Genomic DNA, 24,706 nt, shown 5'->3' with positions numbered 1-24,706 from the left:
ATCCCAAATATTAAAAAAAAAAAAAAAAGGACTCTTAAATTTTACAAACTTCATTTTTTTTTTATTTTTTTTTTTTACTTCTTAGTAATGTAAATAGGATTTACAGAAAAAAAAAGAATATTATAATTATTACTATGTAGAGGCAAGTTCCTAAAAACAGAACCTAGAAAAATTATAACTTTATACAATAGAAATTTATTTTATTTTACTGACTCAATTGGGATAAAAAATTTTATGCTACATGGAGTTTATTTTAAAGAATATCATTATAAGAGATTCTACTGTATTATAAGACCAATAAGTAGTATGCTATAGCTATGTTGTTAGCCTCTTACATGTTACACTAAAAAATAAATAAAAAACTCTATTTCCTGCCAACAATTTCCTAGGGCCCTAAAATGCTTTTTCAAGGGCAAACAAATTCCTAGGAAAAATGTAGATTTGCAATTGATAATTCCTAGGGGCAAATTGCTCTCGGAAATGCGTGAAGTACCGTGAGAATTCACTGTATTAAATATCTTTCAGGGGTACATATCTGTCATGTTAAACTTTAAATTAAAGGTTATCTGTGATATCAATTAAAATATCAGGGACTTCTTGGCACATATAGGGACTGAAATGCAATGATATGAGTATATGAGGGCTTAATAGAATTAGCAATATTTAAAACTGAAAAAAACAAATTATTAAAACGAGACCGTCATTGGACATCTAATTTCATCAGAGCATTTGTTTGAAAAGAAATAATTAAATTGGAAGAGTACTTATATGTACCCAAATCAATAGTAAATTCTTTAGTACTGAGGTATTGTAATTTAGGAAAACATGATGGGCAAAATAGAATTAGCTATTACCCTAAATTAAGTGGTCATAGTTTATGGAAGAGTACTTTATATGTACAAATCAATCAATTGAGATTTTTCATTCTCTTTGTCTCTTATAATTGTTATATTCAAATTATGCAATTACAATCTTATCCTATTTCATAGAAGATGGGCCACATTTAGCAAATAGGTTAGGCTTTTTCGTAACACTTTAATGGCCTCCGCCTAAATTTTTTGACGTTTGGGCTCTCTAATTTAATATTCAATACCCCTACATGATATTTTCCATGCTTCTCAAATTACACATGGACTATTTACTTATAAATAGATGAATTACTGACCCTCTCCTATTTGGTCAAATATAATCAGATTTATTTTTAAATTTTTTAATTTTTAGAGAAAAGTTATTATACAATCTCTTCTAAATTATAACGAGAGTTGTCGTTACAAAGTTAATAGATATTATGTACTATGAGAGTTAGACCCTATATTGAAATGCTTATTAAAAAAAAAAAAAGATTAGTGAGCATGAGAAAATAAATTATTTTTCTCATCAATCTATATAGATTGAAATTTTTTAGTATGGAATTCAGGGCAAAACAAAAAATTATTTTTGGGGATACTGAAAAAAGAATAAATATACACTTGAAAAACTTTTTAATGTTATGATATGAGAAAAATATTGAATAGAGAAAACGGATATATTAAAATAGGAGGATAGAGTGGTGTGGCATAGGGAAAAGAAAGTATATGTTGATTTGTAAAGAAGAAATTGAAAAAATAGAGCATTAAGTTATTTATTGGGTTAATTGTTATTTTAATATATTAAACAATAAATGTAATAATTATATATTTATTTTCAAAAAAAAACTCGCCATAGGGCTCGAGGGAGCCACCCCTTGGCTCACCCCCTGGTGTGATATAAATCCAAACCTAAATCATAAAAAAAAAAAAAAATTTCATCTTTAGTATCCATAAGAATACAAGATGTCACGCTACAAAATTTTTCATGATATTATAAGGCATTTCATATTTGCCTATCTAATAATAATATTTTAAGATATTTTATTTATGTTCGTCCCTTAAAAATTAAACATATCCCTACCTAACATATATTTGTCTTTGCCTAGCTTAACAAATTTATGATTTTAATTTAAAAAAAAAAAAAAAAAAATTGAAGAGAAATCAAATGAAGTTTCCGTAAAGTTTTGATGACAAAGGCAGAAGAAAAGCAACCCAAATAGTCAAACAGTTTCTCAAAACGAGTCAAAGAGAGGAAAAAAAACCGAGAGTTAAGCACCGGCATTTGGGACATGATTGCCCCACAAAATCCTAAAGATTTATGTAGCTTACATTTGCAATGGAAATTACTTGGCATTCAATTAAATCATTTAGAGTCAAAAGGAATATAATGTCGTTTATAATTATATAATTATATTGGTTTAGTCAATGTGTAGGATTTAACTTCATTCGTATGTGTAATTACTTATGTATGTGGATGTGGGTGGCAGCTGTTTTCCTCACAAGGATATTTTGTTATTGGTAATATAAATTAATTATTATTTTAATGTAATCAAACTCTTAATTATAGTATTTGAAAATAATTAGATTTAGTTCCTTTGTTCTTTCTTTTCCCATGAAGTGGGATTTGAGGTTTTAGCCTTTGGCCTTTGGCCTTTAGCTACTATTAATTAATTATCTTAATTTAATTAGAGTCGTGCTAAGTTCTCTCACTAATTTAATAATAAAACTACAACTCTTGTTTTCAAGCTTTTTTATTCATCTATTTTTCAATTAAATTGAATTGAATTTTTTTTAATTCTCTTAATACTTTTGATATTTGAAAATAAGATAATAATATTTAAAAAAACTTTTTTTAGATTAAAAATTAATCGTTTTCTAATTTTACAAGTTTTAGGAGTGTTTCAAAAATTGTTTCGAAAATAATTTAACTCATTTTTACCAACACATTTTGATATTCCTTGTTTTTTTTTTTTTTTTAAAAACTGTATTTAAATTTTATATCAAACAGGAAATTGTAACTAATAATATATTGTCTGAATTATCTTGGCATCTCCATTACTTCATTAATTTATATTTATATTTACATTTTTTATTTAAATCTTAGTAATCTTTTGCATCAAATTAGATAACACTATCTTTTAATTATTTTCTAAATGAAATAGTGTCGGTGTACAAAAAGAGTTTATTCTTAGTTCATTGAACCATATAATGCTAGCTGAAGTAATACAAATAAAGACTGTGGCGACTAAACTTTTAGCTTTGCTCGAAATCGAATTGATTAGCAGGTTTTTTAATGTGTCGGTTCAAATATATTATCATTGAATTTAGTTTATAATTAAGCAATTATCTATTCAATATTTTAATTATGTGAATGATCGACCCACAATTTTATTAGATTGGTTAAATTTTAGAAGAATCTACTCAAATTATATATGTTTTGTGCAGTAATGCAATATGTTTGAGTTTTCTTAGCTCAGGCTCTCATTTATGAAATAGCAATCTGGGTTCTTTGGAATTCTTTTGTATAATAATTCTTAATTCATTTTAAAGTCTACATTTATAAATAAACTTCAGATAAATGAAATCCTGATTAATAAAATAATATTAAATTGTAAAAGACATTAGCTATACATATTCCACGTTTCAGTATTATCTTTACCTATAACATTAATATATATTAAATTCCTCATCAAAATCTGATCCTTAATAATTGTTTGAGAATTTTAATAAGAATTGAGACAAAATTTCCAACCTTAAACTTTCCAATCCAAATATGAACATAAAAAAAAAAAAAAAAGAGTTTTGCCTGACTAAGCCTTTTCCACAATTGGATTTTGGTAGTCATCCTTGGACCAACAAAATAAAACTAGCTTTTAGAATGGAAAAAAACAAAAACAGAACAATAAAAAAGAATAGCGACATTGACGGATTGAAATGAGTCAAATTCGAGGTCTGAATAAACGCGTATGAACAGTAAAATTCTGTTCAAAAGTGTATGGAGAAATTAAGATTGATGTAAACATTTGGAATTGATTATGAATAAGATGGTTGAGATTAATTAGGGTTCTTATAATAATAATAACTATGAAAGTTGAAGCTTTGCGAGATCCAGCTGGTTGTCATTGACATTCTCTATTACCTAGAGAGAGCTAAATAAAAAATGTGTTGAAATAGAGAATTAATTTTGTTTTGTGGGTTTTGAGTTGGAGCCAAATATGCCTACATTTAATCGAGTGAAAAAGAGTTGTGGTGAGTGGTCTTCTTCGCCACTAATTTCAACATTTCAATCTTAATTCGCCCACTATATGTTTCTGGGTTCTAAAGATCTTTGTGTTTGGTAATGTCTTTCAACATAGTATTTTGTAAAATGTGTAAATTTTCTTTGGATAACGAAGATATAGACAATAAAGAAAAATCTCTCCTCCTCTGGAGACGAACCCAGAAATTAACTTTAAAATAACAAGTTTAAAATAGTATAATTATAATAAATAATAAAAAAAACATAAATAAGTGGGATCAAATTTAGAAATATTAATACAAGTATAAAGTGGTAAAAAAAAAAACTAAACCAAATTAATGTAAAAAAAAAAAAACCTATATACTATCTAATATTAGTAACATTTAATAAATATTCGTAACATGTAAGGGAGAAAAGAATACCTTGGTGCCCATTGAATTGCTTTCCAGTGAATTAATAAACACAATCATGATGTTGGGCGACTATAAACCTTACCTAAAATGAGATATATGGAATACTTAGATTATTGATGTCCCAACACCAAATTCGCGTACTTTAATGGAAACAGAATCTTTATGGTACTTGAAAGTAATATTATCTGAACTAGATCATGGAGTTAAATCAAATGATTCAGTTGAAAGATAGTATCTCTTCAACATTATAATAAAAATTTAACTTTAAATTTAATAAATTTCTAAAAATTTTAGACCTTTTAGTTATAATCAGTGTTTTGAAACCTGACCTGGGGTATCACTTGGTCAAGGGGCCGGGTCTCGGGTTGACCGGTTAAACCGATGGTCTACCAATGATCCAGCAAGTTTAAAATCTAGTAAACATAACCTTGATTTTTACGCGTCAGTTCTTGCAGGTTTGAAATCCAACAAATACACCCTACGACAGTTAGGGTTTCACTTTTCTCGATCAAATTCTGACGACCAAAATTCAAATCGACACCACCACCAGAACCTCCGGCTTTCATTCTATAAAACCCTTCTAACCCCAGCACTTGGTGGCCTCCCATTTGCCGGGCGTGACTCGTATATTGAGTTGATTACTTCGGCCAAATTTTGGTTGATTCCGGTGTCCAAAACCCAATCCGACACCACCCTTTGAACCACCGGCCTCCACTCTACAAACCCCTCTAAACCTAACACTTGGTAGTCCCTCGTTCACCGAGAGTCAGATTAAGGATTTTGGGAATAATTAAAACGGTAATTTGATCCAGAGAAGACCCTGGGTCCCGGTTCACTCGATTAAATCGATTGGGCTGGGCAGGGTTCCAAAATAATGGTTATAATAGTAACAAACATTATATTAACAATATTATTGTATTTCATCCATGGCCTCAAACTCAAATCATTAGAGATAAAATTACATCAACATTAATAGAACTTAAATGAAACTTAAAAAAAAAAAATTAAAATCTATTATTAAAATCTAATAATTCAATCGTAATAGAACCCATTAATGAAATTATATATTCTTAGAAATGCATAAAGCACGAGTTATACACACACTCACACTCACACACATACCAAAAAATAGAATTAATATAACTATAATTAATTAATTAGTGTTAGTGTAATAGTGTTAGTGAAGTGAATGATGATACACGTGCAATAGGTAATACAAAAGTCTTAACCTAAACTAAAAATGCAATTTGGTTGGTCGGTTTTAGTGAAATAAAATTAAAAAGTAGCCGTTAGATTGAGTAGATTCCAAGTTGACTATTTATTAGAGTCAAATCAATCAAATTCACTTCTTCATCCACGCTAATTAATCTCCACCGTATAATTTTCCTCTTTCTTTTTTTTTTTCCCCATAATTCTATTATTAAAATTAATTATTTTAATAAAAAAATATATTTACTCTTACTCTTGTTAGATCAATATCTTAGAGCCTCCATTAAGTAACTTTCCTTTAATGTTAAAAGTCATTTTACATTATTGGGGAAACTTTTATATCTCACTTTTCACCTACTTTTTATTAAAATTTTCTCAATCCAACAACGAATCAATATTATAATTATGTAGGTTTAGTTTAGGGTTTAATTAAAAAATAATTTATAATTTTTTGAAACATTTAAAAAATCATGTATGTATTATAATATTTATTTTTGAAGACTTTTATACACAAGAATCTAATAAAAAAATATATTTATTTTTAAGACTTAAATATTAATCATATTCAATTTTTTGTATCGTTATTTTTAAATCCTTTCTTCTAAAGTGCCTTCTATCAATAATATTTCTTTCTTTAAATATAAGGGATAATGTATTGTTTGAGAAATGTTATGTTAAGAGTTAAATACCCCCTAAATTAATATTTAGAAGGAAATTAATTACTAATAATATGCACTGCCTATCTTTTTTTTTTTTTCTAATTTTTTTACTATAAAATTATTATTATTTTAAAATATTAGAAATGGGGTATGTTCAAATATTAGAAATAATTTTAAAAAAATTTCTGGGATTTATTTAAAAGTGAGGGTTAAATAGTATCAATCTAAATTCATCAACTTAATTTTCTCCCTACCAAATATTAAATTTAATTGTTTTTCTTGTAATTTCTTTTAATAAGTTTATGTAAAAGTTATTGGATAAGAGTTGTTAAAAATATTCACATCAATTGTCTCAATTCATTGCTACAAGTGTTGGCTTATCTAAGTGGGAATTCAGGACTTCGGAATTTGACTCTCTCTTCAAAGACCAGAGAAATCCAAGTATTGTTCTTCAATTCAAGGACGGTGGAATGTTTTGTTCTTCTAGATTGCTTTTGGTAGGTAGGTTAATGTAGGTTATTATTTTATGTCAATTCAATTCTAAAGAGAGGAGTGAATTAAAAAGATACTCTTGCACTTTATCCTGCTCTTATCATATATCCCAACTTTTCAATGAAAATGATTGAGATTTTTTCCATATTCTATATATACCGAAAGAAAGTAAACTGATATCATAGAATATAAGACTGATAAATTATTAGTTTTATATTACAAATCTATATTCAAAGCTAGCAGTATACTATTTTGATATTTTACAAATGAAATAGCGCCAACTAAAATAGCTCATGTGTTTTTGAATATTGGCTTAGTTATTTTGAAAAAGGAGTTAAAAGCTTTGTGTTAATTTCAAAATCATTTCAACGATAGAAAAGATTTTGTTTTAAGAAAAAAATATATAATTAAACATCTTTTTTAACATATTTAACTACGTTAATCATCATCATATATTTAACTAGTTTATCAACAAAAGATAGGACTGAATTATTAACTAAGTGTCAAAAGAGTATTATCCCCTTGTTTGTTTCACTCCTTCAAATCATTTTTTTGTTATCCTATTTGTATTGAAAAAACAGAATATGTGTTTGTTTCCTTATTGAGATCATTGTTTTGAAAATCAATCTGAATCAAATAAGATTATTTCTATTGAAAATGAAAAGTGGGTGGGACTTGTTTTTTATTATCCCATTCTAATATTTTTCCAACTCTATTTAACTAAAAACAATTACAATAAAAAGTTTATAAATTAACAAAAACACCCTGACCCACTCAAGCCATTGTAGACTGCCAGCAACCACCGATGACCACCGTCGGCGTCAAAATGACGCACAACCGGTCGGATTTGGTCTGCTGTGCGTTGATCTTGCCATTTCTATGGATCTGGCCGTTGACGATGGCCAGATTTTGGCCGTTGTTGATGGCTTCATTTTTAGGGGGTGTTTTTGTTAATTTTTAAAGTTTTATTGTTTTTTTTGGGAAGGGGGAGGGGGGGAGAGGAGGGGTGGTGTTTAGCTAAATTAACAAATGTAGGGGGTTAAAATATAATCTAAATGTTTTCAGAAAATGTTTTCCAAAAATATATCAAACAATTATTTTATTTTATCCAACTCTGATATAATTTTCAAAGATTATACCAAACACATTGTCAAAATCTTATTCTATTATATTTAATCATATCCTATCCTATTCTGATAATTTTCTAGAATAATATTTTTTCAAATAACCTACCAAACAGGCCCTATATTTTACTTCTTTTTTGGTTTTCTTTTTTTAATAACTTTGAATTAAGTGGTGAAAATTGTTGATGAGGATGTCTTGTTGCCAAAAGTATTTAATTTAGAACGATCATTAGTGTTTTTTTTTTTTCATCTAAAAATAGAGATAGCAATGGGCCCGATATTTCCAGATACCCGGCCTGGCCCGTCTCGAAAAGGTTGGGCTTTACCTGATGTTTGCGGGCTTGGGCTTGGGCCTGATTTTAAGGCCCGACCTCGGGTACAGGTTGGGCCTGGGTATGTCTTCAGGCCTGGCCTTACCCGGCCTGGCCTGGGTATGTCTTTAGGCCCGGCCCTACCCGGCCTAGCCCGCAATTTTAGTATTAATTATACTAAATTACCCTCATACTATATATTTAATTACAAGATTATCCTACATATATATACTCATTTTTCCCAAACCCTACATGGATAGATGGATGCACTTTGTGGAAAGTTATTTATATATTTGATGAGTATTAAAAAATAAATTAATATTTAAAAATTGTTTCTAGAATTAAAAAAAAAAAAATGAAATTTATTAATATTTAAAAATTCACATTATAAAAAGGGGCGGGCTTGGGTCGGGCCTGAGGTTATAAAAAGCCAGTCGGGCCAGGCTTGGGTTTTACTTGTCATACCCGTGATGGGCTTGGCCCGGGCTTGGGCCTTTGTCATGAGGTCGGGCTTGGGCCTAGGCCAAGGGGTACCCGGTCCCGGCCCAGACCATTGTCATCACTATCTAAAAAGCATACTTTTAGTGACTAAGTTTAGTTTTGTCGCAAAAAAATTCATTTATGTTGAGCAAAAGTCCAAAGTTTAGTTCTAGCTTGTATGTTTTTAGCTTGTCTGTTAAATTAGTTCAGTGGGTTAAAATGTTAAGAATAAAAGTTTAAGAAATATGGTGAGTTTCATGTTTTTGTTTTGTAAATAAGTGATGCGTTGCGTTTTACTCTTCAGCTAAAAACTCAACTATAAAACCAGCAACCTTGTATTTGAAATGTAGTTAATGAGAATTTTTTCCTCTCTTCAATTTGCTCTACTTTCTTTAGTTTCTCTTCGATTATGGAACTTTCCTTAAAAGTCTTTCATGGTAACAGAGCCCTAGACACACATCTATGGTGAATTTGAGCTTCGATTATGCAGTTTCTACTCCAAAATATGCAAAAATGTAAACTTAATCTACAAATTCGACTGCTTCTCCTTCCTTGCCTTTGATCATTATCAAATTAGTGGAGAAGAATTACACATACTGGTGCTGGCTATTTTTTTGTGCTCTACAACTCATGAACTTGATAGATATGTCAGTGGTGAACGAATGTGTCTTCCAATGTTTCTGATTGACAAATCGGAAGAATCTGGACAATCGATCAAGAAAGTAAAACCTGACAATTTCACTTGGGAGCGAATCGATCAATTTTTGTTTAGTTGGCTATTCTTTGAAATTTCTAAATCTATGTTTAGACTTGTTGCTAAGTGTACCAATGCATATGAGGTATAGAATACTTTAGAATTGCATTTTCAGTCTGTTTTTAAAGCTTGAACTCTACATTTGAAGAGTTTGTTACAAAGTACTAAAAAGGACTCACTTAGCATTAATGAATATGTGTTAAAAATGAAAGAGCTTGGTGATGAATTGATTATCAGTGGAGGTCATATAGGCGATGAGGAGATACTGTTATACATATTAGATGACTTAGGACCAAAATATGATGCTGTTGTAGCAAATTTACCCTCGAACAATAGCCAAACTACACTTCAAGAAGCACAATCCTTGCTTCACAAACATGAAATGAGGTTGGAAAGACAACATGGTGCACTCTCCAGTTTTCATGAGCAATTAGTTTATACTTTGGTGGCCTCTAAGCAAGGATTAAGTGAGCCACCTGCTAATCTTCAAATGAAGAATCCTTCTTTTTCAAGGACTAATGGTTATACAACATTTGTTGGTTCTGATCTTGGAATTCTTGGTTCCTAGAATTTTGACACTTTTCCTCAGTATAGTCAACTTCAAACTCAATAGTTGGCTACTGTGTTTCCTCAGTTTGTTGGTAATAACATGAATCAAAGTGGTCAAAGGCTTGATTTAAGATCTCAATTCCCTCAGTATTCTGCCACACCTGATCTGAATGGTAAATTTTTCTCTCTTGGGATGCTTATGTTTAATGCTAACATGACAAAAGGTAGAGGTAGAGAATATTTTAGATCTAGACTTATATGTCAAGTTTGTGGTAAAACAGGTCACTCTGCTCTACAGTGTTATCATAGATTTGACTATGGTTACCAGTGTTTTACCTCTCTAGTACCTAACTCTTTAGTGCCTCCTCAAGCTTCACTTCAACTCAATCGAATGAGTTTGCTTAAGTACTGTTAGCAACAAGGTTTATGCCAGTATAGTCCTAGAATATTCCTATTCATGGATCTTTTGTTCCTCCATCCAATGTCATTCCACAACTTTCTCACTATCCTTATGATTATCTGGATTTTCATGTACTCATTCTGGAGCTCCACAACAAAATCATAGTTCTCTTCATCAGCATTCTAATGTGTCTCAACCTTGTTGAGCGTTTATATGTTTTGATGTGCCAAAACTAATCAAAATAATGTTTAAGGACTAACAGTGTGTAAAGGTATGACATAAGTCATAACCTCAAAATAAAAATGCAGTTTTCTCGGTGGAATGCTTGTTCTTGCAGACAAAACGCTCGTTCTCATTCAATTCAAATTAAAAATAAATCCTAGTCAAGCTGTTACTTATAGTCGTTCATCAATCTTCCAAAATTGAGCCAACTTCCAGTCAAGCCGTTCCAAACTGAACACCTTATTCCATCAAACCGTTCTGAACATATCATAAGACTTATTCAAAGAGGTTGACTCACATTCGCAATCTAAAGCAGATTGATCGTTCCACATGAACGATATCATTCCATCACATTGTTCATGATTATGGAATCTTGAGACTATTTGCAATCTAAAAAGGAACGCTCATTCCCTATGAGGAATGTCTGTTCTAGTTCAAGTCAAGATTTTGGACTTAGAAGATTTGAGCTCAAGTTAAGGTTTTGGAAATCTCAAGTCAGATAAGGATGACTTAAGGAGCACCTATTCCCAGAAAATATCAAGCCATTCCAAGGAGTGACACCATTCCACAAAGTCGTTCATGGTTTTGGAATTTCTGGACTTTAAGATTTTTAAGAAGGAACTTATGTTCTTGATAGGGGAATGTCCATTCTCGATAGGGAAACTACCGTTGCAAGTAAGGGAGCAACTATTCCAAACCATAATTTTCAAAGAAAAGTGACAGTTGATGTTAGGAATGCCTATTTCCTAAGCAACTGCAGTTTGCAGAAAGCTGCAACAGTGCATTAAATAAAGCAATGACTCTAATTTATTTCAAAGGTTGGTGAATATATATATAGAGAGAGTTATTGCAAAAGTAACAAAAAGAAGAGAGAGACATAGAATATCATTATGCAACATTTTATTGCAAACCCTAGAGCTCGATCATTCTCATCATTCACTTTCATTTGTACTTATATTTGTAATCTTTAGAGAGTAGCCTGTTAAGCACGTATTGTGTATCAGCCTAGCTTAGAGGCAATCATTCACAAAAACACTTTTATACATCTTGTGGGCAAAATCTTAAAAAACTAAAAGGGAAATCCTGTCAAACTATTGTAAACGCGAAATCTAAGTCTAGTATAACTTCAAGGACATTACCCTGAAGAAGTGGACGTAAGAGGCTCTTGATAGAAGCTACAAACCACTATAAATCACTAAACATCTCTTTTCCCTTAACTCACTTATTACTTGTTGCTATTTTTGGTTTTTTATTATTGTCATTTATTGCTCATAGCATTTAAGTAGTTGGGGCATTAAATTTTTTAATCTCTTATTCACCCTCCTCTAGGAGCATTTTCCATATTATGGTTTACAAACTTGTCACTCTCCCTTTGTCAAACACTGCTCCTACTACTTCCCCAATTCAAGAAGCTAGCCATTTGTCTGCACAAGCTCTCCTAAACAAAATCCAGTTGTTGCCACTCCACATATCTTAACTCATAAAACTTGGTATGTAGACTTAGGAGCTACTAATCACATGATTGCACACATAAGCAATTTACTGATAAAATCCAACTACCAAGGAGGTTCTCAAGTACAAGTTTGCAATGGGCAGTTAGTCCCCATCACTCATACAAGTGTGTCTTTTATACCTTATATTACTTCTCATAGATTATTACATCTTAGAAATATGTTATGTATTCCTCAAATAGAAAAGAACTTGCTAAGCATTTCTCAAATAACAAAAGATAATGATGTGATTATGGAAAATTTCATTCTAATCACTATCTTATAAAGGATAAAACTGCTAAAGTTGTTCTCCTTCTAAGCATTTTGAAAGTTGGATTGTATCAGTTGCAAGCTTCTCTTCCAAACATTGTATATTCTACTGTTGAATAAACTGTTTCTGCATCTCAATTACCTTGTGCTCATCTTAATGTAGCAACTTCCTCTTCCAATCCTAAAACCAGTTCAAGTTATGTTTTAGCTAGTTCAAGTTTTGTCAATTGCTGCTGATAATTAGTGTATGGAAAATAATCAATGTGATGTAAAAACTAGTCTTACTATGCTATGACATGCTAGGTTTGGTCATCAACATGTGAAAACTAAATTCCATGTATGTAGTTCTTTTGGAGATAAAATGCCTTTGTGAAGCTTGTCAATTTGGAAAAATGCAGCAAATTCCTTTTCCATTTCTGATTTCAAAACCAAAGCTCTACTTGAATTGATTTATTCTGATTTATGGGGGCATGCTCTTGTTGTTTCTTCTTAAGGATATAGATATTATATTGTGTTTGTGGATTATTTTATTAGGTACATGTCGATATATCCATTAAAATTGAAATCCGAGTCTTCTACAGTTTTTACTCAGTTTCATTGCCTTATGGAGAAACTTTTCTAGTTATTTGGGTTTTTTTTTTTTTTTTCATATATCTATGTTTTAATTATATTGTACAATGCTTCACGTTAAGAGAATACAAAATATGTGAGCACATTTAAGTTTTCTAATTGTTTTTAAACTTTGTGAAATATAACATATAGCATACTTGATTACAAGTGCATATATGCCAACATACTAATTTTAAAATGCTTCTAATGGTACAAAAAAACAACTTAAAAGATATATATATTCAAATATTAAAAAAAAAAAAAAAAAAGTTACTATCTTTAAGAGGATACTTACGTTTAAAACCGAAAGAAAAATAACATAAGTTTCATTTGTATCAATTAACAAACACTTTTCTAATTCAACCAACACTAGTCTATTAATAAACAAACACTTTTTAACACTATTTATCAACAAACATGTACTTTTTTCCAGACATAATCTATAAAGTGTCCGTTTATTATAAAAAATAAAATTTGTGTCCTTTTACTTTTACTTTTTAAAATAAATGTCCTCTAAAATGATAATATGCAAAAAAGAAAAATATGATTCAAACCTTTTAGAAAAATTCTAGTAGAAACTCCATACACAATAATAAGCCACCTAACATCATGTTCTTTTTTCTTCTTTACTCTATTTTAAATATGTTGAATAATTATCTAATACATGTTTCTAACAAGTCTATAAAAATAGTTCTTGCTAAATGAATTAAGAATTTCTTTTCCAACTTTTTACAAATCTTATGAGATGTATAAATTAATGTTGTATTTTGTTCAAATAAAGCTCGAATTTTAAAAAGAATCTTAATCTATAAAATAATAGTTGATTGTTATTACAATGTATTTTAGGGGGCAATAGCACCATTCTAGTTTGATGATTAGCTTCCTCCATTGTTTTATTGTGTGAATGTGCAACATGTAATCTATAAGCATTGAAATTTCAAAAAATTGAGAGAAATGAGAAAATGAATAAAGAATTAAGATAAATCATAAAAACATGGAAAACAAAATTAGCGTTTTTCCCTTCTTAATGATTGATTTGACCAAAATGGGCATGCCAAACTCAAACTCGACTGGTCTAAAGAACCTAAAACTTTTTTCCCAAATCGTATATTTCTTCAACTATCACAATATTTTTATCATACCATATATTATTTATCCATTAATACTATTAATTTTATACCGTAATTATATAAATTTTTATTAACTAATACGACCCATTTGACACTTCTACTCAACAATACTCTCTAACATTACATCACAACTTTATTATTTTATGGTCAGCCATTGATGTGTCACTTTAAAAATAAACCTTAAAATAAACTATATCTTAAGATTCCCCAAGTACTATACTAAATAATTAACACAAAAAATTGTCAATCCTCTAATGGATATATCGGTGGGTCCATCTTCATGAAACCGCGTTTCAACAGTTAACACTATGCTTCTGAATCCATATTTTCCTCAGTTTCCTTCTTCCAATCCTGAAACCTGTCATTCTTTAATTGGTTCCTGCAACAGATTTTATATTCTTTTTTGGAATTCAAGCAATTTAGCATCTAGATTTTATATCACCATGTTTGTCTCTCACTCCAGCAGCTACCTGGAAGCTCGGTTCCTCCAGGATTGTATAAATACCAATCACAACTCCACTTTTATCATCACTCATCACTATCTCTCCTCGCAATAACCATTATTTGTATAATTACCTGAACATTTTCCACAAACTTTTGGTTGACTGTGCATGGAGTCCTCGAGTAACCTTCATGGCGGGACGCCGTCTAGTTATCGGGGCGTCCGCAAGCGAAAATGGGGCAAATGGGTGTCGGAGATTCGCGAGCCTGGAAAGAAAACTCGAATCTGGTTGGGAAGTTTCGAGACAGCGGAAATGGCGGCGGCGGCATACGATGTTGCAGCTTTATTCTTCCGGGGGCGTGAGGCCCGCCTTAATTTCCCGGAGCTGGCGAGTTCGCTCCCCAAGCCCGCGAGTTCCAATGCAGACGATATCCGCATGGCTGCCCACGAGGCGGCCGTGCGCCTCAGGAGCAGTAGCAATTGTTCTAACACAGCAATATCCGAGGGCTCGTCCATGGGGTGCGGCGTGGGCGCTGATGGGACAAGCTTGGGTCCCGTCACTGTCAGGCTGTCGCCCAGCCAAATCCAGGCGATAAACGATTCACCAATGGATTCACCGAAGATGTGGATGCAGATGACAGAGGAATTAATGTTACAGGAATCCATGATGTTCTCCAATGAGGTTGAGGAGAATGACGAGTGGAGTTATAATATGCAAAGTGACTCCCTTTGGGACCCTTAGGTAACTTTATCCATTAAAACCCTTCATTCATTGATCACTATTATTATTTAACATATAGAATAAGAACAGGGTTTGTTGAAGTACTGACCCGTAATATTATCGAGTCAATGTAACTTTTAAGTTCGATAATATTATCAAGTCAATATCGATATCGATCGTCGTTGCATAGTTTATACCGAATTTTTTTTGACATTAATTATATTGGTTATTAATTGATGAAATAGTAGAAGAAGCAGAAGGGAGTTGGGTTTTAAGGAAATGACATTCTGCAGATTCATTTTAATTAAAAATGACCGAAGATATTTTGTGGGTGAAACATGTAGTGAAGGGCCACGATCGATGTATTGGGTATTATTATTATTATTGGCCTAACAAGTGTGTGGTGTGATTTTTTTTTTAATTTTTTAATTGTAATTTGTTTTTATATATATATGTACTTCTCAAGCTTAATAAGAAAGATGGGATCTCTTTGTTGTTTTCTACTGGCAATGATTGTGTAGCTCGGGCCTCTGATTATAATTTTCATAGTGGGATTTGTCTTTTATTATCAATAAGAAGAGTTAAAATTGACCCGGTATAATTAAATAATAAAAATATATTTGAAAGCATTTGAAATAACAAAAATTCTTTTATTATTCAAATTTTAAGTGTTAAAATAAAGATCGAGAGAATATTTTGATAAAATGTTATTTATTTTATAATATTGTAAATTCAAATAATTAATTAACAGTTTATTAATGATATGAGAATTTTTTTATTATTTCAGAAACTTGAAGGAAATTTTTGTTATCTGATTTCTTAATATTAAGAGTTTATATTACAGTATAAAGATAATTTTAATTCTACAGTTAACATATTTAAATCTTGATATAAAAATTAAGATTTAAAGGTGTTTAGTGGGAAGAGGATTAATCTCCTCGACTTTAATTCTTGCCTCAAATAAAGGATTTAATATAAATAAAACATAGAATTCAACCTAAAATTTGAAAGTATTGAATATGAATTTGTAATACAATAATACAATAATAAATTAATAAAATGAAACATATAGATTTATCCAACCGGATATGAATCGAATGAAAAATTATTTAGCGAGTACTTTACCAAGTTTTTCAATATTAGTCAATCGTAGTGCAAAGGTGAGTGGAATGCAATAAATAACAACTTAAAATGAAATAATGAGGATAAAGAAATCAACAAAAGTTATTTATCATCGTCGGAATAATTATCTAATACATGTTTCTAACAAGTCTATAAAAATAGTTCTTGCTAAATGAATTAAGAATTTCTTTTCCAACTTTTTACAAATCTTATGACATGTATATATTAATGTAGTATTTTGTTCAAATAAAGCTCGAATTTTAAAAAGAATCTTAATCTATAAAATTATAGTTGATTGTTATTACAATGTATTTTAGGGGGCAATAGCACCATTCTAGTTTGATGATTAGCTTCCTCCATTGTTTTATTGTGTGAATGTGCAAGATGTAATCTATAAGCATTGCAAATTCAAAAAATTGAGAGAAATGAGAAAATGAATAAAGAATTAAGATAAATCATAAAAACATGGAAAACAAAATTAGCGTTTTTCCCTTCTTAATGATTGATTTGACCAAAATGGGCATGCCAAACTCAAACTCGACTGGTCTAAAGAACCTAAAACTTTTTTCCCAAATCGTATATTTCTTCAACTATCACAATATTTTTATCATACCATATATTATTTATCCATTAATACTATTAATTTTATACCGTAATTATATAAATTTTTATTAACTAATACGACCCATTTGACACTTCTACTCAACAATACTCTCTAACATTACATCACAACTTTATTATTTTATGGTCAGCCATTGATGTGTCACTTTAAAAATAAACCTTAAAATAAACTATATCTTAAGATTCCCCAAGTACTATACTAAATAATTAACACAAAAAATTGTCAATCCTCTAATGGATATATCGGTGGGTCCATCTTCATGAAACCGCGTTTCAACAGTTAACACTATGCTTCTGAATCCATATTTTCCTCAGTTTCCTTCTTCCAATCCTGAAACCTGTCATTCTTTAATTGGTTCCTGCAACAGATTTTATATTCTTTTTTGGAATTCAAGCAATTTAGCATCTAGATTTTATATCACCATGTTTGTCTCTCACTCCAGCAGCTACCTGGAAGCTCGGTTCCTCCAGGATTGTATAAATACCAATCACAACTCCACTTTTATCATCACTCATCACTATCTCTCCTCGCAATAACCATTATTTGTATAATTACCTGAACATTTTCCACAAACTTTTGGTTGACTGTGCATGGAGTCCTCGAGTAACCTTCATGGCGGGACGCCGTCTAGTTATCGGGGCGTCCGCAAGCGAAAATGGGGCAAATGGGTGTCGGAGATTCGCGAGCCTGGAAAGAAAACTCGAATCTGGTTGGGAAGTTTCGAGACAGCGGAAATGGCGGCGGCGGCATACGATGTTGCAGCTTTATTCTTCCGGGGGCGTGAGGCCCGCCTTAATTTCCCGGAGCTGGCGAGTTCGCTCCCCAAGCCCGCGAGTTCCAATGCAGACGATATCCGCATGGCTGCCCACGAGGCGGCCGTGCGCCTCAGGAGCAGTAGCAATTGTTCTAACACAGCAATATCCGAGGGCTCGTCCATGGGGTGCGGCGTGGGCGCTGATGGGACAAGCTTGGGTCCCGTCACTGTCAGGCTGTCGCCCAGCCAAATCCAGGCGATAAACGATTCACCAATGGATTCACCGAAGATGTGGATGCAGATGACAGAGGAATTAATGTTACAGGAATCCATGATGTTCTCCAATGAGGTTGAGGAGAATGACGAGTGGAGTTATAATATGCAAAGTGACTCCCTTTGGGACCCTTAGGTAACTTTATCCATTAAAACCCTTCATTCATTGATCACTATTATTATTTAACATATAGAATAAGAACAGGGTTTGTTGAAGTACTGACCCGTAATATTATCGAGTCAATGTAACTTTTAAGTTCGATAATATTATCAAGTCAATATCGATATCGATCGTCGTTACATAGTTTATACCGATTTTTTTTTTTACATTAATTATATTGGTTATTAATTGATGAAATAGTAGAAGAAGCAGAAGGGAGTTGGGTTTTAAGGAAATGACATTCTGCAGATTCATTTTAATTAAAAATGACCGAAGATATTTTGTGGGTGAAACATGTAGTGAAGGGCCACGATCGATGTATTGGGTATTATTATTATTATTGGCCTAACAAGTGTGTGGTGTGATTTTTTTTTTAATTTTTTAATTGTAATTTGTTTTTATATATATATGTACTTCTCAAGCTTAATAAGAAAGATGGGATCTCTTTGTTGTTTTCTACTGGCAATGATTGTGTAGCTCGGGCCTCTGATTATAATTTTCATAGTGGGATTTGTCTTTTATTATCAATAAGAAGAGTTAAAATTGACCCGGTATAATTAAATAATAAAAATATATTTGAAAGCATTTGAAATAACAAAAATTCTTTTATTATTCAAATTTTAAGTGTTAAAATAAAGATCGAGAGAATATTTTGATAAAATGTTATTTATTTTATAATATTGTAAATTCAAATAATTAATTAACAGTTTATTAATGATATGAGAATTTTTTTATTATTTCAGAAACTTGAAGGAAATTTTTGTTATCTGATTTCTTAATATTAAGAGTTTATATTACAGTATAAAGATAATTTTAATTCTACAGTTAACATATTTAAATCTTGATATAAAAATTAAGATTTAAAGGTGTTTAGTGGGAAGAGGATTAATCTCCTCGACTTTAATTCTTGCCTCAAATAAAGGATTTAATATAAATAAAACATGGAATTCAACCTAAAATTTGAAAGTATTGAATATGAATTTGTAATACAATAATACAATAATAAATTAATAAAATGAAACATATAGATTTATCCAACCGGATATGAATCGAATGAAAAATAATTTAGTGAGTACTTTACCAAGTTTTTCAATATTAGTCAATCGTAGTGCAAAGGTGAGTGGAATGCAATAAATAACAACTTAAAATGAAATAATGAGGATAAAGAAATCAACAAAAGTTATTTATCATCGTCTGGCTCTAATATGACCTTGTTAGACAAACAGTAAAACAGTGACGTTTGTATAAAGCCCAAAGTGTTGTCGTTTTGAATTGTAATAATCAGCTATTAAAGCTGACTTTTGTAATACTGTTCATTAAGGAAAAACACGGGAAGTATTTCTTCTTTCTCACTGATTTTTTGCTCTCAAATCCCTAACCTTCACAAAATTCCCTAACATTCACATGGTATTAGAGCATCTTTGACTAACGTCAATGGCGGAAAAATCTGATAGCTCCAATTCAACCGAAAACATTAATAGAATGTTTCACAACTCTGTCAACAATTCTCTCAATCTCACTTCCTCAGTATTTCATCTAGCCTCCAAGTCATTAATCCAAAGCTTACTCTAGATAATTACAGATTCTGGCGTTCTCAAATACTCTTTGCAGTAGGAGCTCACGAATTGGAAGATCATCTAACAGGTTTAGTTCCCTGTCCAGCTCCTTTAATTCCTAGCAATTCTGATAGTTCTAAAGATACTGTTGATGGTCAAGATGTTGAGCTATTTTCTAAAGAAAAGATCAATGCAGCTTACACTCTATGGAAATGAACTGATAAGTTTCTTGTGAGCTGGTTATTAGCTTCAATATTTGAGAATATGTTTAGAACTATTTCTAAATGTCAGTATTCCACTGAAATTTGGTTTGTTCTTGAAAAAGAGTTCATTACAGACTCCAAAGTTAGCGCTTTACATTTAAAGAATTTACTTCAGAATACTAGCAAAGACAATCTTAGTATAAGTGAATATGTTAGAAAGATGAAAGGAATTTCTAACAGTTTGTCAGCTAGTTGACAAATTATATCTGAGGAAGATTTGCTTCAATATATCTTAGATGGACTAGGTCCAGAATATGATGTTGTTGTTGTAAACCTCACCTCAAGAATTGAATCTAGAACTGAGTCAGTGTCCTTGCAAGAAGCTCAATTTTTGTTGTAAAAGTACGAAATCAGGTTGGACAAGTTCAATTCAGTAGACTTTCATAATAGCTCAGCTCACACTGTAGCTACAATAAAAACCAGTTCCACATTTGTGCCTAGTAATCATACTCAGCATGTCACCCCTGGTTTTACTAACGTGTCTCATAGTCTTGATCCATCCTTAAACACATTAGGAAGTCATAAGCTACATGGTAACTATCCTGTTGCTACTGGACAGATAGGCCAAACCATATCTAGTTCTCAATTTGGTCAGCAAGGTTATCCTGATACCAATAGTGGTTTTGGATCTAGTTTTGGATATAACTTTGGAAGTTATAGACCTTATTTTAATAATTTTGGAAGAGGTAGAGGCAGATCTAATGGAAGAGGTAAACCTGTTTGTCAGGTTTGCAATAAGACTGGACATATTGCCATACAATGCTATCACAGGCACAATTCAGCTTATAATGGACAGATGCAAGGCATTGGTTATCAGAACTTTTACAATAATGGTAATCTGCAGTCCACTGGTCCACAAAACTTCTACACTAATCCTGGTATTTCACATCAAGGTTATAGGATGTTTAATGTACCAAGTCATCAGGATCAGAATTTTAGTTGAGCATCCAACTCTTCTAATTTTTTTACTCCATCTCAGCAAGGCTTTGGACATGTTACCTTTCCACATAATTATTCTCATGCTGGCAGTTCTAGAAATGTACCATCTCAAGCATCAATTCAAGCTCATTTTGCTGCTCAAACTGTTCAGAATACCAACTCAGTTACTGATTATGGACATATTCTCAACTCATCTAATCATGGAGCTCAACCTGTTATGGTGAATCAGAACACTGGTCTGTCTGTTTATAAAGCTTCATCATCCACTCCACAGGATCCCACCTGGTACATGGACTAAAGAGCAACTGACCATGTTACATCTGACCTTACTCAATTAAACATCAGCAAGGACTATGATGGATCAGATCAACTCCAAGTAAGCAGTGGTGAGTTCCTTCACATTACACACACTGGTTTTACTTCTTTGCCTAGTATTTTACAGAATAAATGTTTACATTTAAAACACGTTCTCTGTGTTCCTAGAATAACCAAAAACTTACTTAGCATATCAAAATTAACTAAAGACAATAATGTTGTAGTTGAATTTAATGCTGATTCTTGTGTTGTTAAGGACAAAGTCAACAGAGCAACTTTACTACAAGGAGAGCTTAGAGCAGGCTTATATCAACTGAACCTTTCCCCAAAATTACCTTCATATTCACCTTCTTGCTTAAAGTCATCAATTTCACCTCAGAATTGTTCCTATAATGTCAACCTAACTGTTGAACCTTTAAATGAGTCTCATAATTGTACTATCAATAAAGATGTTGTTATAGTGATAATGATAGCTTAGTGGTCAAATAAATAGTATGCAGAATGCTACTACACCTTGTACTGATAACTCTACATCTTGTATTGAAAATTCTGATTCCTCCTATTCATCCAGTGTTAATAAAAACAATGATGTTTCTGCTTCAGTTTGTGTTGATATAGTTTTAGTTGCATCTGATAATTATGTTTCACCCTATGTTAATGAAGATTTCATTGTATCTGATAATTCCTTAGTTGACTCTAATAGTAATAATACTTCACTACCATCTGTTCATGTTGTTCATAAACACACTGATGATGCTATGTTATGGCATATGAGGTTAGGACATCCATACTTAGCAACCTTGCAAAAGATTTTAACAAGTATGGTAGCAAGTGAATCCCTAATCACTAAACCTAAACTGCCAATTCCCTTTTGTGATGCCTGCCATTTAGGGAAAATGCATCAAAAAACCTTTCCTACTTCACATTCTAGAGCTAGTGCACCTCTTGAACTTGTTCATAGTGATATACGGGGTCCTGCTCCATTGGTTTCCACAGAAGGTTTTAGGTATTATGTACACTTTATAGATGATTACAATAGATTCACCTGGTTATTCACTCTTAGGACAAAGGCTGAAGTCAAATCTATATTTGCAAAATTCCATCATCTAAGCAGAAAGACAGTTTAATTGTAAATTGAAATGCCTTCAATCTGATCAAGGAGGTGAGTACAAGGGACTGGTTTCATATCTTACCACTGAAGGCATTCAATTCAAATATTCTTGTTCCTATGTGCATCAGCAAAATGGTCGTAGTGAAAGAAAACATAGGCACATAGTTGAAGCAGGCCTTACTCTCTTAGCTCATGCATCTATGCCTTTAGATTTTTGGTGGCTTGCCTTTGAATCTGCTGCATTCCTCATTAATAGAATGCCTTCACCAGTAACTGATAATCTGTCTCTTTATCAGTTGTTGTTTAAGACAGTTCCTATTTATTCAACACTCAAAGTGTTTGGTTGTGCATGTTTTCCTTTTGTTAGAACTTTCAATAGACATAAATTTAGTTTCCATTAGTCAAAATGTGTCTTTGAAGGGTATAGTTTAGTTCACAAAGGCTATAAGTGTCTTACACCTGATGGCAAAATCATTGTTACACCTAGTGTCAAATTCAATGAATTCGATTTCCCTTGTTTCACTGGTTTTAAGTATCCTAACCTGTCCACACTTTCTCCTTCATACCAGAATCAGTTTCCTGTCTTTCTGAACAGTTTTCTAGTTTACCTTTTCAATATATAGCTCCTTCTGAGTCTCCTGCAGTAAAGTGCTTTGTACCTAAGTTCTCTACAACAACTGGTTATCAAAATTCCTCCACAACTTCTCCTTTTCCTTTCTATCATAACACTGTTCCCATATCTAAAAAACAATCTGCCATATCACCTATAGTATCCTCAACTCACTCAACCACACTCTCTCCTACACCTTCTACAACTGATACTCCATTTAACATTAATCCATCATCATCTACATCTCGCCAATCACCACAAACTATTCCTTCAGACAAGGTTATTCCCATCTGCTCTATTGAGGTTGATTTGTGTCCATCTTAGTATGCTGATAAAACTGAAACATCAGATTATGTTCTTAATGTGCACCCCATGATGACAAGAGCAAAAACAAAGAGCGAAGTATCTTGTCCTATAGTTTTTACAGCTGTAAGTTCTCCTGTGACTGAACCAACATCAGTTTCTGAAGCCCTTAGCTTGCCAGAATGGAAACAAGCCATGCAGATTGAATATGATGCTTTAATTGCTAATACCTTTACCTCAGATATGCATGTTGTGGGAAATAAATGGGTTTTTAGAGTCAAATATCATGCTGATGGCACTATACAGAAGTATAAAGCAAGATTAGTTGCAAAGGGTTTCCAACAAACTGCTGGATTGGATTATTTTGAGACTTTTAGTCCAGTCATAAAACCCTCAACTATTAGGATTATTTTTACACTTGCTGCCACATACAATTGGGATATACAACAAGTGGATGTTAATAACGCTTTTTTGAATGGTGAGCTTAATGAAGTTGTATATATGGAACAACCTTCTGGTTTCATTGATCAGCATAGAGTTTCTCATGTTTGCAAGCTGAATAAGGCCCTGTATGGTCTTAAACAAGCTCCTAGAGCTTGGTTTGACAAGTTAAAAGCAGCTCTGATCAGTAAAGGTTTTCATAATTTAGTATCTGATTCTAGTCTTTTTGTGCATAAGGAAAATCATCAGGTTACATATGTCTTAATATATGTTGATGATATTCTTCTTACTGGATCAAACATTGATTTTGTTCATCAATTGGTAAAAGAGGTGAATGATAATTTCGCTTTGAAAACTCTTGGTTCCTTACATTACTTCCTGGTCTTGAGGTCAATAGAAATGTAGTTGGGATTCATCTAAAGAAAACTAAATATGCTATTGATTTGTTGCTTAAAACCAAAATGCTTACGGCCAATCCTTGCTCTACTCCCATGGCATTTGGTACTAAATTGTTTCTTGAAGATGGTCCACTGTTTGATAATCCTAGTTTGTTTCGAAGCACCGTAGGAGCTTTGCAATATTTGTTTTTTACTAGACCTGATATTAGTTTTTCAGTAAATAAACTTAGTCAATTCCTTCAAGCTCCCACTGACCTACAATGGCAAGCATGTAAAAGGATTTTAAGATATCTTAAAGGCACTATCAGCCATGGTTTGCTCTTTAGACCAGTAGCCAGTTTAAATATAGAATATTATGCTAATGCAGATTGGGGTAGTAGTATTGCAGATAGGAAATCCACCAGTGGATATTGTGTAGTTTTTGGGTCTAATTTGATTCAATGGAGCTCTAAAAAACAGAGAGTGGTTGCCTTATCAT

At 31.9% G+C, this 24,706-nt stretch overlaps 2 protein-coding genes across 2 annotated transcripts; both read left to right on the top strand.

Moving 5' to 3' along the window:
- Positions 1-14,710: 14,710 nt before the first annotated feature.
- LOC116106593 (ethylene-responsive transcription factor ERF021-like) lies at positions 14,711-15,837 on the top strand. The gene has a single exon (XM_031392965.1). The coding sequence runs from the start codon at positions 14,810-14,812 to the stop codon at positions 15,380-15,382; it is 573 nt and encodes a 190-aa protein (XP_031248825.1). The 5' UTR covers positions 14,711-14,809; the 3' UTR covers positions 15,383-15,837.
- A 1,759-nt stretch (positions 15,838-17,596) lies between these two features.
- LOC116106588 (ethylene-responsive transcription factor ERF021-like) lies at positions 17,597-18,418 on the top strand. The gene has a single exon (XM_031392957.1). It carries the CDS (start codon positions 17,696-17,698, stop codon positions 18,266-18,268), a length of 573 nt encoding a protein of 190 aa, XP_031248817.1. The 5' UTR covers positions 17,597-17,695; the 3' UTR covers positions 18,269-18,418.
- The last annotated feature ends 6,288 nt before the right edge of the window (positions 18,419-24,706 follow it).

This window comes from Pistacia vera, unplaced genomic scaffold (assembly GCF_008641045.1).
Source record: "Pistacia vera cultivar Batoury unplaced genomic scaffold, PisVer_v2 Contig52, whole genome shotgun sequence".
Lineage (NCBI taxonomy): Eukaryota > Viridiplantae > Streptophyta > Magnoliopsida > Sapindales > Anacardiaceae > Pistacia > Pistacia vera.
Note: the sequence above shows the minus strand (reverse complement) of the source record. Positions and strands in the feature narration are given on the sequence as shown.